At 41.9% G+C, this 12764-nt stretch overlaps 2 protein-coding genes across 3 annotated transcripts; one reads left to right on the top strand and one right to left on the bottom strand.

Annotated features, from left to right (window-relative positions):
* Positions 1-271: 271 nt before the first annotated feature.
* Positions 272-4021, top strand: LOC103478218 (mitochondrial folate transporter/carrier). Its single transcript, XM_008431862.2, has 7 exons — positions 272-754; positions 833-983; positions 1096-1181; positions 2277-2431; positions 3199-3312; positions 3404-3549; positions 3623-4021. The coding sequence occupies exons 1-7, from the start codon at positions 553-555 to the stop codon at positions 3744-3746; spliced, it is 978 nt and encodes a 325-aa protein (XP_008430084.1). The 5' UTR covers positions 272-552; the 3' UTR covers positions 3747-4021.
* A 1841-nt stretch (positions 4022-5862) lies between these two features.
* On the bottom strand, positions 5863-12635 carry LOC103478219 (collagen triple helix repeat-containing protein 1). 2 transcript variants are annotated; one of them, XM_008431863.2, is made up of 5 exons: positions 12303-12635; positions 10356-10436; positions 8536-8754; positions 7444-7660; positions 5863-6337 (listed from the first exon to the last, which is right to left on the bottom strand). In XM_008431863.2, exons 1-5 carry the CDS (start codon positions 12411-12413, stop codon positions 6195-6197), a joined length of 771 nt encoding a protein of 256 aa, XP_008430085.1. In that variant the 5' UTR covers positions 12414-12635; the 3' UTR covers positions 5863-6194. The 2 variants fall into 2 exon arrangements, with proteins under 2 accessions (XP_008430085.1, XP_008430086.1); XM_008431864.2 differs by lacking the exon at positions 10356-10436 and having other exon boundaries at positions 12303-12602.
* Between the last annotated feature and the right edge of the window lie 129 nt (positions 12636-12764).

Here is a 12764-nt window from a genome sequence, read left to right as displayed (position 1 = left end):
AAGGCCTCATAGGGCAAGACAAACTACCATGCAAACAAATACCATGACCAAATAATTATATTTGATTTACTGTGGCGTTTCCTGATGCAACGAACATTGTTTTTTGGCTCTAATTGCCTTTATTCCACACTAAATAGATAGATAGAGGGGTGGAAACATGTGGCAGGGGTCAACGGGCCGGGACTCGAACCCGTGACGGCCGCGTTGAGGAGCGGGGCCCGGATTCGTATTATTTTGAAAGTACATTCCGGAAGTACAACACTGAGGAATACAACTTGACATATATCTAATCGGTTCCTCGCAACAAGGTCGAGCCGGAGTAGTGCGATACTTGACACTTATCGGTGGCGATGAGCTTCGCCTCATGTCAGAAACGTGGTTCGGCTGCCGACGTGCCGTGAGTTTCTGGCGGTTTCCTCGTATCTGTGCCATATCTAAATGTTGTCGCGGAGTCAACCAGACGTCTCACTTTTACAGAGTTAGTTTGGGCGTTGTTAGGAGCTCAGCTAGCTGCGGCGGAGGAGGCTAGCTGAGTTCGGTTACCTGCTAAGGATGAGCTCCGCACCGAATCACCGTAACGCCACAGAGACGGCAGGGCTGCCGAGAAAACACATCTCCGCTGTCTCCGTCGCCGGACACGTCCAGCAGGTCTTCAGCCATGTGAAAGTAGAAAACCTGGTGGCGGGACTGAGCGGTGGAGTGGTGTCCACTCTGGTGCTTCACCCGCTGGACCTGGTGAAGATCAGGTTTGCAGGTACAGCGTGAGGGATCGGCTTTTCTGGGTGTATTTTTGAACACCTTCACTTAGATCTGAACGTCTCTTCCAATGCAGTAAGTGATGGACTGGAGTTGAGGCCCAAGTACAGCGGTATTCTTCACTGTATGAAGAGTGTGTGGCATCAGGAGGGAGTGAGGGGTCTGTACCAAGGGGTGACCCCCAACATCTGGGGCGCAGGCTTGTCCTGGGGTTTCTACTTCTTCTTGTATGTATAAAAAAAAAAAAAATTAAAAAAAAAAACCTGCATCAAGACGATTTCACCAGCAGCAGTGACATTCAGAAATCTGTTGATGTAAGTTTTCCCTCTTCCTTTGCAGCTACAATGCAATCAAAGGCTACACTAAGGAAGGCCGTCAGGCTGAACTGAGCCCAGCAGAGCACCTGGTTTCGGCGGCTGAAGCAGGTTAGACCGCCGGCCTCTCAGCTGGATAACTCTGCTCAGAGCTGGATGCAGCTGACACGGTTCATATGGAAGTGACTGCACACCTGTTTTGTTTATTATATTTACTAAGGGGGTCAAACAGGGTTTTTTTTTTTTCCTGGATAAATTTAGCCCAGGTAATAAAATTAAAGCTGCCACACAATATTTCTGTTTAAACAGAGGTATCCAGGGAAGATAACGACGATCATTATGTTACTGCAGTAACATGTAATGCCAAGAAACTGAATGCAAATTCACTTACATCTGCGAGACGAAAACTCGCAACAAAATGCTGGATTTATTCCAGATATCTTATTACTTCATCTTATTTATTTATTTTTTGCAAGACGATTCAAGTTGATCACTATAAACAGAATAAGTGATCAACAGAATACCCTTGAGAGTAAGGTACTGATCCACCAAATATGTGATAAAGTGACATTAGCATCTAATTTTGAGATTAATATTTTTTGAAACCAGCGACACTAAAGCTGTATCTTAAAGTGTGGGTGTATTTTTCACATTCTTACAATCAGTTCACGCAACCATTAGAACTACAACCTATGAATTAAGTTGCTTTTTTTTTGTTGCACAAATTCCTTTTTAAAATCTACATTTTTCTTCTACTCCTGTTTAAAAAAGGTGTCGTGCTAAAGTCTGAGATATTGGCTGTAAATTTATGGTGAATATTTGATTTTTTTTTATTTTTTACTCGGCATGAAGTGCTGAGAACCTGAATCTGGAGAAAAATGTTTATACGGCAAACGAGTAGAAACCTATTAAAATACTAAATGCTAACACATTCTGCACCACCTACTCATCCAATGTGTCATGTTTTTTCCTCCTGAAGGCTGTTGAAAACTTTCTTTTTTTGACAAAACTAACCTACTGAGTTGCAGCCAGACCTGGCAGAACATTAAAGGAGTGTGTTTTTAGAGCGGTGTGTGTGTGTGTGTGTGTGTGTGTGTGTGTGTGTGTGTGTGTGTGTGTGTGTGTGTGTGTGTGTGTGTGTGTGTGTGTGAACTTGAAAGGCTCTAGCACACCTTTAGAGTCTTGTTTCCTGCTTCTTCTTCTCAGGCATCCTCACTCTCACCATAACCAACCCGATCTGGGTCACCAAGACCCGACTGGTTCTGCAGTACAGTGCTGACCCCACCAGTAAGCAGTACAGTGGGATGGTGGACGCCCTGGTTAAGATCTACCGCCACGAGGGCCTGCCAGGACTTTACAAAGTGAGACATTTTTTTGTGGTCTTCCATGCGTGACATATTAAGTGTGTCTGATGATTATAGATGCTAGATTTTGTGCCATGAAAGAAACGAGTAAAAAGCCCAACAGGAAAGTCATAATTGCAAGTTTTATAGTTGTAATTATGAGGTTTAAAGGCATAATTATGAGTCTTGGCGTCATCACTTGAGGGCGTGTCATTATTTTTGGAGTAAAAGCCATACTTTCAAGTTTCAGTCATAATTATTAGATCCAGTCAAAATTATGAGTCATAATTTCAACTTTCAAAGCCATAGTTTTGATTTTAGTCATAATTATGAGTGCAGAACTTAAAAGTTCTGAGTTTTAATGTCATAATTTTGAGGATACAAGTCATAATTTTGACTTTAAAAGTAATAATTATGAGATCCAGTCCATAATCTCAACTTTCCAAATCATAATTTTTGCTTTAGTCATAATTGAGATGCAAAGTCATAAATTTGATTTCGTCCAGTGTGTCCTAATCATGACTTTAAATTAGAAAGTCAAAGTTATGACTTTGTTTTTGTCTAAAAAAAAATATGATGCCTTTATATCAAATAATAATCCTGCCTCTAAAACTCTGAATTATAACTTCCTGTTGAGCTTTTATTCTTTTCTTTCATGACCTGAATGAGCTTCCATACTTCCCTTCCGTCACTTCAGTAGGAAATGGTCATCCTCCACTAGGGGGCGTCATTACTCTTCATCATGCATACTTCCAGCTGGAGTGAAATCCGGTTGTGTTCTGCAGGGCTACGTTCCGGGTCTGTTCGGTACGTCTCACGGGGCTCTGCAGTTCATGGCCTACGAAGAGCTCAAGAGAGACTACAACAAATACAAGAAGGTGCCTTCAGATGCAAAGTTGGTGAGTTTCAAACTTGGGGGGGTTACACTGAAGAAAGTCATCACTTCCTTCTTCCTGCTCACCCTCCTCTCTGTCGTTCTCTTGTGAGCAGAACGCTCTGGAGTACATCACAATGGCAGCACTGTCCAAAATATTCGCCGTCGCCACGACGTACCCGTATCAGGTGGTGAGAGCTCGGCTCCAAGACCAGCACAACAGATACGGAGGGGTCGTAGATGTCATCGGACGGACGTGGAGGTACGGATGCTGATCTGCCAGGACCGGTCGGTTGGACCCGGCTTCCTTTTCACGTTCGTTATTCTCTGCGCAGAAATGAAGGAGCTTCGGGCTTCTACAAAGGCATCGTCCCAAATTTGATCCGCGTCACGCCGGCCTGCTGCATCACTTTTGTGGTTTATGAGAACGTGTCCCGCTTCCTTCTGGGGACGAAATGAGAGAGACGGAGAGGACCCAGCATGGACAGCCACACGGGGCGTCAAGCTCCGGCTGAAACGTTGGGAGACGAAGAGGGGAGCGCGTTTCCCCAGAGGCCTTCATTAAGTACATGGTGCGTAGAAGAGAAAGAAGTCGAAGCAGCCAAACTACTAGCTCATTTTCGGTCAAACATATGGAGGCAGATTGGGGCCACTGATGTAAAAGAATTCTGACTTTAATCTCAGAACTTTGGGTTTTTCTCTTAGAATTTTGGGATTTTTTTTTTCTCATGGAATTTAGATTTTTTTTAATATATTTTTTTCTCAGAATTTAGACTTTTTTTCTCAGAATTCTGACTTTTGAACTTATAAGATTAAAATCAGAATTCTAAAGAAAAATTCAGATTTTTCAGAGAAATGTCGAATCCTGATATTTAATCCTGAATTCTGAGGGGGGGGGGGAATAAAAAATTTCAGTGGCCTTAATCCTCTTCTGTAAAAACATGACAGGAATACGTGTCCGATTTATGCGCACAGTTATTTCATGGGGAAGAGTTGTTTCAGTTTGTCCCTTTGGAAATGATGTGTGATTTAGTAACTACTTTTTCAAACAAGAGGGGCATATTGTAACGATGTGCGGTGAACTCAGCATTCTACCACAGAGGAAGTTTTATTTACGTTTTCTGGCAACAGAAATATGAAAAACAGTTGATATTTAATGCTTGATCATCAGCATCAAAATCTCAGGTCTCCAGTTTTATCTTTATTTTTAATTATCCACGTGTGAACTGCAGCATTGATGATGCTTCTTCCATAGTCATTTTTTCCTCAATACACAAACTAAGTGTATTGTTTTATGGTATTTTGTTATGAAATGTGAAGTGCTTTATTAGTGTGTGAACACAATAAATGTTTTATTTTTGACCTATTTTATTGCAGGGTGTGGTCTTTGGCTCCAACGCGTTATTCCACACTTTTCCAGGCTGCCAGTTTCCCGACTTTCCAACCTCTATGAAGACAGTTAAATGTTAAATGCACTGAATCAGGCATTACATTTGAAACCTGTAAGAATAAATGATTTTTCTGCAGCTTTTGACCACTATTCAAGAATGACACAAGCTTGGTTTTTCAGCCTGAGGTTCTAGGTTTATAATATACAACATGTATAAATGCCACAGTAAAATTTACACTGCCTTTCAAGATAAGATTTGAAGATTTAATGAAGAAGGAAAAGAAACCTGGGCGCACAAGGAGCCTGGGGAAAACAAAAAAACTGAAATCCAGGGATCACTGACCAGCAGGTAAACACAAGGAAGAGAATAAGAGAAGGAACCAACAAGGAGTGACTGAGTATGAGATGGATGTTTACTGCAGGAAGTTGATTACTGAACAAGAAACAGGTGGCTGATTAGAAATGGGTTGCAGGTGTGAGGGAAGAGGGAAAATGACACAGGATACACAAACTGGTACCAAAAAAAATGAATCTAACACTAGCAAATAACTAGACATGAGGAACATAATTAAACTAAAATAACTAAGAAAGGGAAAAAGCAGAAACATGGTTGATCTAACCAAAGACTAGAAACTAAGGAACAATTAAATAAGAAACAAACCCAAAAATGACTCAACCAACCCAAGATCGTGACACCGATTTGGTAAAGTTTCAAAGGAGTGACCCATATCCTGTTTTCGCTGAGAATACACACAATAAAGTCCAACAATAATGGAAAACATTCAACATTTAGGACGTTATCTGTAGTTTTTATGACTCAAAATGAGGCGCCCTCTCCTACAGAAACTTCCTTATCTTAATAACATTTTGCTTATGCTTCTGTAGGTAAAATGGTTTTAAAAAAATTGGACGCTAAAGAACTGATGGACAAACAGATGGGTGTGTTAAATAATGGATGAACTGACAGATGAATGATGTTGATTAATGCATGAATCGAAAGATGCGACACTGGATGAAATAATGGAGAAATGGAAGAATGGAAGGATGAATGGACACAAGTCAGACAACGGGACATTTTCTGTAAAATATTAATATCTTCCCAAGCTCATAGTTTTATGGTCCACATTCCTCCAAACCTGGAAATCCGATGTCTTTTCCACTTCCTACAAGTGATGAAGTCAAGTCTTTAGAAAAAGGTGATTTTATTGACAGAAACGATTCTCACACACACACACACACGAAATACAGTACATTTGAGGCACATTGAATGGTTACTGTAATCAATTGCCAGGCAACCAGCAGACAAAAAAATAAACCACAGTACAAAGTTTACTTCCAGGAGGCGGAGCAACAGAATTTTCTGTATGTGTAATAAAAAAAAAAAAAAGAAAAACATTCAAGGTACCATCAGTGGCTCTGTCACGCCTCAACCGGCCGTACCTGATTATTTCTGGCGTGTCAGGCGATTTGCTCCTACACTACAAAGACGGTCCTCCCTTTCATATCACTCTGTCTTCTCATTTAGGCAGTTCCTCTATGATAATCCTGGACACAGAATTCCACCCCGTGGAAGCGTCTCCCCGGGGATAATCGGCGCAGGTCCCCACCCACACCGCCACGTCCACCAACCCTGCCTTGACGCCCTCGCACAGCCCCTCGACTGCGAAAGGAAAACAAGAGCAGAGGTCAGAGGCCAGGAGTTTTTTCTTTTTTTTTTTTTTAACAAAAACACACAACTTCAATCGTTTCGCATCTTAAATCCTGAATTAGTTTTCTGACACGCGGTGGCCCTGGTGAAGTTAAGAAGCAGCCTGCCCGGCAGCAGCTGAGCACACGGAGGATTACCTGGGGCGTACTTCTTGGCGAGCCTCAGCCAGATCAAAAGCTAAACGATGCCTCTGTTATTTTCCGTTGCCGTGTAACACCGGCATTGGTTTTAGACCGAGCAAAAACACTGATGCAAAGATACGGTTGGTCTGTTTGACTAAGCAACGGGGAAGAGGAATTGTCATGGCTGATAAAATATGTAGTCTCTGTCTGAACAACAAGTAAAGACGAGGCCGGCACGTCGAAGCTTCTGAATGCGCTCCACGACGTGCCGGTGTGATCCGTCGGATTTGTTTCAGAAACATTTTGCATTGCTCTCGCTCAAATGATCCGGATTAAACATTAAACCAAACCTCAGTTTGTTTACTCTTGAGACCGACGGTAAATCATCTTTCAATACCACGATTTTAAAAGATGAGAAAAATAATGATTAAATAAAGCTTTTTTTTTTCTTTTTTTTTTAATAAGGCAAACCTACTCAAGTACAAAATGAGGTGGTAACACTTTATTTGAAGATGTGTGCATAATACTGACATGGGATTGTCGTAAGCATGAAGAAGCCTTCATGAATGTTTAGTCCTGTTGTCATGAAGTGTCACTTGGTAAATGATGACACTTTTAATGCAAGTTTTAATAGACTTTTGCATTAAAAGTGTATTTATTTGCCACATAACGCAAAATTGACACGTTTAGTGGACTTTTAATGCAACTTTTAGTGCAATTTTGCATTAAAAGTGGAATTATTTACCCAAAGACACTTCATGAAGACTCATGCTACCCGTGTTTTATCATGTTTACCACAGTGTCCTGTCAGTCTTATACACACCCCTTCAAATAAAGTGTTACCAGTGAGGCCCAGTCCACGATTCAATATTTTAGTCCTCTTTTTTTATTTTATTTTTTCGGATTTTTTAGAGCTCACTACAGTTTCTCCCTTACCTGAGGATGTTCTGTGGATGTTGATAGTGGAGTTGAGCTCTGGACTCCCCTGGTCCAAGTAGATGATTGACTCCACCGGCAGGGGTCCCGTGCACTCGGCTCCGTTGAAGGTGAAGTACCACCGCTGGCAGCAGGCGTTCTTGCACTTGAGCCGCAGGGAACCGCTGAAGAGGACTCTGAGAGCGCTGTCCGAGCGCAGCTTGGTGAACGTGCAGTCCTTAGACACGGCAACACAAAGATTCTGAGTGAATTTGTTTTACAGAACTTATGCAGAAAAAAGTATATATATAAATAGATATCCCTTAAATTATATCATGTTTTCTCACTCCAACCATCCGCAAACCTTAATGTGTCGTACTGGGACATTATGTGACGGACCAACACAAGGTGGAGCAAAATTGTGTAAGTGAAAGTAATGGGAAAGAAAAACACTAGTTCCTAAAATAATTATTGGTCGCAGCCCTACTATTTCAGATTAAACACAAAAAAATTCAACATTCAATTTCTAGATGCTCATGAGGGATGGTGGCGGCAGAAATACACTTTTCTTCAACAGGGACAGAGGAGCTGGTTAGAGTTGATGGGAAGACGGATGGATTCAGGACGATCCCGTAAAAAAACCCCGACTGCATTCGACTTGGAGACGGCAGCGGAGAGGTCAACTTCCAACAGAACGACTGACCTCAACAGGCAGCAGGAGTAACGCTGGAAGGACTCGGATCTATGCATGTCAACGTGCTGGAATTTCCCAAAGTCCACACATAAACCTACATTTCCTGCGTACGGATTCAGAAATTGACATCAACACACAATCTCAATCCAACCTGACTGAGATGGAGTTAGTTTTTTTTGTTTTTTTTTACAAGAAAGAATGGGATTTTCCAGATTGCAGGAAAACCGGTGAAGACAAATCTCTCCCCCCCAAAAAAAGCCTGGAGCTGCAGTTACGCCGCAACGTGGCTCTGCTTTGTGTTCATGTTTCTCATAAAACACCAGTAAGCTACATTAAAGCCTGCGGTTACTTAAGGTGAAACCATGAGTCCTTTCCGTGTGAATTCGTAACACAGATACTGCTCAGGCGGTAGTACTCACCGCCACTTTACCCAGGTCAATCCCATAATTCAGTGCGTTCCAGGCGCACTGCTTGTAGTTGGGCCTCCAGGGTTCCTCAAAGATCTCACTCACGCATTCCCCTTTTTCACCTTTGAGCCCGTCACGGCCCGGGATACCTGGGGTGCCTGGAATGCCGTTGGCTCCGGGGTTACCATCTCTTCCAGAGGTTCCTGCTGGGCCTTGCATGCAGCTGCCATACTGGAGAGAAAAAAAAACAGGAAGGGTCATGAATGCCAAGAAGGATAGCCGAATCTCGGGTAAATGAAGTTCCTGATTTGGTCTCCCGTTTACTGCTGCCTTCGCGCAAGTTAAATCCATGTTTAGCAAACATGCACATAAATGAGGCAAGATTATACCTCATTTACAAGTCACGTAAACAAAATCCGATGCCAGTCGGGGTGCGGTGAAAAAAAAAACACAGATGTATTTCCAAACCAAGCAGAAGGCTCTAGAACCGACAGACATCAAGCCACCAAGCTAATGAATGATATATTGTGTGTATATCAGGAGCTGCGGGCTTGGAGGTTGTCTAAATTAGTAGGTGTGTGAACGCACGTTGCGGCGTGTGATTCATTGTCCTGCTCAGTTTTTGTCTGCTATCTTTGGGCAGATGCTGCAACTCACCCAAGCTGACTCAGACTCATTCAAAGTCAGCAGAGAGCTTGCCAAAAAAGCTACCGCACACAAACACCGACACAATGGAGGAGCCAAACTAGCGAGACGGGACACGTTCCTCGAATAGAAATTTTATACCAAGTGATCGCAGCACAAAGGTTTGGAAAATTGGTGTTTTTTGGGGGAGGGGGGGGTGATGGGGGAGGCAGCAGATGGGTTTTAATTTAGGTTATTTGTGGGTGCTCTCTCTCAGGCAGGATAAACTGACACGTAGGAAGTTCATCCTTGACCTTAGGCAATCATAGTTGACTGAAGCAGCTGGGTTTGCTGCCCTTTTTACTCAGCATGCAGCTGTGGAACAGCAATGGAGCCAAAAGACATTAAGTTGGGGGGATGGGGAAGGGGTAAATCAAAAAGTAGGGGTGGAGAACAAAGAGCTTTTAATTCGGTTTCAACATCTTGTCCTGACTTGGGTCCCAGAGGTAAATTCTCAACAAAAAAAAAAAATGTGTCTCAGATTTCCTAATCTAAAACAAAAACATCTAAAAATAGGACGAAATGCAGAATTCCTATAAGTCTGTTCCTGCCATTAAGCTGCAAAAGGGTTTAGCTCCCGAGAGATACGAGACTTTACGTCATCTCCAGAGGAAAGACTGGGAAGCGATGAAATTAGAAGGTTCTCGTTGGCACTGCATGTGCCAAAATAACACTGGAGTCCTTTCAGGAAAAATGGGACGAGATACTTCCAGGAGTCGTGGGGTTATTGGTGACGGCGTCTGGGAGTGATTCAAGGAGACCGGCGTATTCACAGGGTGGAAACGTCTGCAGAGTTTATTAGAGGTTGCATTTCTGGAGGGCTTTCAAAAGCAGACAAATGAATGGAAACTCTGTCCGCCCTGCAATACAGCTGACTTTTATATTAGCTGCCTGTATGCTCCTTCTACAGTGGCAGCCTGCCAGCCTATTTACACTATGGCCATATTGTACATAAGATGGACTCTGTTCCTGTACCTGGGCGCATGCCAGGTGCATTAGTTCGTAAACCGTAGAGGTACTGACTGCATTTCATGCATTAGTCCACACCAAAGCACAGACAAAAGCTTTTCAGGAACATGCAGGATTTGGTTTGAGAGATTTCTGATTCAACAGGTCTCAGGCGTAAAAAAGTTGGATTTAAAGATTACCATGCTGCTCTGACAAGGAGATCTTCCCTCGTCCGAGGAGTGTCTAGTGCAGTTGGGTTTTTCTGCATCGTTTCCTGTGCACTAGATACAGACGGTCACAAAATACGGACTTTGTTATACTACGAAAAAATAATTGTGAGCGAATCTTAAATATTAGTCGTAGAAACGTAAACATTTGTAAAGGTGATGTTCAGTATTGGTTAAACTGTAACATTTTTGATTTCGGTGCCTAAACATTTCGATTGGTAATTTATCGTCTGCGGTGTCTGACAAATAACGGTGGAACTGGTGTCTTTGGATTATGAATTAATATATCAAATTATTAAAATAAGGAAGTGGCATAAGAGAAGGGGTCAAAATTTGAATTTGTATTCAATTTTTTACCAACAGCGCTAAAGCTAATGCTAATGCTAATGGTAAAACAAAGGTCAGGTCAAACTACTTCATTTTGGAAGTGTTTTGCTTGCAAGCTTTTTCTTAACTAAAAGGCTCAATGCATGGGTTAGGGTTAGCAAGCATCTTAATCCTGAGGTAGTCTTTGCCAATGATTGGAACATCCTAGCTGCGGTAGTCCACAAAGGGGTTTACATTTATTTAATACTTCCTTTCCATTGATTTTTCCATTGTAAAAGTGAACTGTACTGAACCCTTTCTTGGCCCCCTTCAGTTGCAGATCCCTAAGGCAATGGTAGAGTTCGGTTAAGACAGACTGTGTATTTATATTCTCTTAAGACTTATTTGCCCATTTTGAAAAGCTATCACTCATTCTGGACCCACCCCTAAAAATATTACGAGAATCACATATTGAGTCTAAAATTAGAGTCAGAACATTTTGAAATCACACAATAAATTCTCTGGGAGCTATAAAATGCAACATACCAGCTTGATTTTGGTACACAGGACTTAAAGGCGTGAACTTATGAACTGTTAAGACATTTCCTCAAAGTTAGCTTTATGTTTCACGTCTAATTTGAGAACATACCTAGTTAAAAATTATGAAATTTGGCTATGTCTTTTAATTTTAGTTGCCTTTTTTACTGCCCCCCTTTCCACAAGCCCCTAGAAGAATTTCTGGATCCGCCCCTGCACAAAAAAAAAAGAAAAAAGAAAACGCTGAAAATCCGTCAAAAAAGTATGCATATAGGTCTCTAACAGTTTGTTGGAGGCATAAATTACAGTAACTGCTTCAAGGTTCAGTATGTACACTTCTGGGAGCAGTGGGACCGGGGGGCCACTGGTTCTAGGAAACCTAGCTAAAATAAACACAAGTTTTATTTATGAAACCCCAAATTCAAGGGGTAAATGTGTAATTTCTGCATCAACATTGCAGTAAATCTACACAATATCCTTTGGATTGCAGATGACGATCATTAAAATTAACCAACTGGAGAACTGTTAACCATGAACAAAAACAGCTCATACCTATAAAAAGTTATTTTCAACCGGAAAAAATGGGAACACAAATAACAAAGCCAGACAGTATGAGCCAGACCCCAACTTCCTGTTTTTTCTTTTCTTTTTGTTTGAAGAGCCTACTCAGTCTATTGGAGAGCTGCCAACCTTGGAGTAACGGAGAACCAGCTGACTATGGAAGCACACAAACAGACACGAGCTGCAGATGGAGGAGGATCATTTTTAAAGTGCCTCGTGTTCCAACAAGTTAATTAACCAATAAAATAATGAATTCTCCCGTGTTAATCAACTCCACGATATAAAGACACCTAAAACAGCACAATAATAAAAAGGCAAGAGTGAGACTAATGAATATGCAAAAACAAATCAATGAAAGTTACATGAGACGCATTAATAATACAAGGGGCGCCGACACGAAGGGCACGGACTGCGACAATCACATTTTAATGAGTCATCCAATCAAGAGAGTCTACTTTGAAAAGTTGAGTCTTTAAGGTGATTTTTTTTTTTTTTTTTTTTTTTACACGGTCTTACCTTGTCAACGTCGGGTTCCTTTCGATATCCTCTATTTTTCACCTTTTCCACCCCGTAAAGAGGCAAAGCCAGGCAGAGGAGAACGAGCAGGCGGCTCGCCAGAGGAGACATCCTGCCGGTGGTGGTGACAGCCGAGTGAGTGTGCGGCTGGGTGAGGGAGCGATGCGAGGCGACAGTCCGTCTAAGCAGGAGGCCGGAGGAGGGCAGGCCGACAGGGGAAGGAGCCAGTCACCGCGCAGAGACGGAGCTAAAGAAAACATTCTTGGGTGATGTGGAAGGGGGCACAGTGAGGCCACTCTGTCAACATCTTGAGTCAGTGTAAAAAAATTATTTAAAAAAATACATTAAAAATCCGATCGTAACAGTAAAGTATAAGCAAAAAAGATAAAAACGTGGTTTTCGATTCTTATTCTTAGAAATAATAGTCTGATGAGTTCAAATCTTAAGTAGGATGTTTATATC

The sequence above is a fragment of the Poecilia reticulata genome, linkage group LG16 (genome assembly GCF_000633615.1).
Source record: "Poecilia reticulata strain Guanapo linkage group LG16, Guppy_female_1.0+MT, whole genome shotgun sequence".
Taxonomy (NCBI): Eukaryota; Metazoa; Chordata; class Actinopteri; order Cyprinodontiformes; family Poeciliidae; genus Poecilia; species Poecilia reticulata.
Note: the sequence above shows the minus strand (reverse complement) of the source record. Positions and strands in the feature narration are given on the sequence as shown.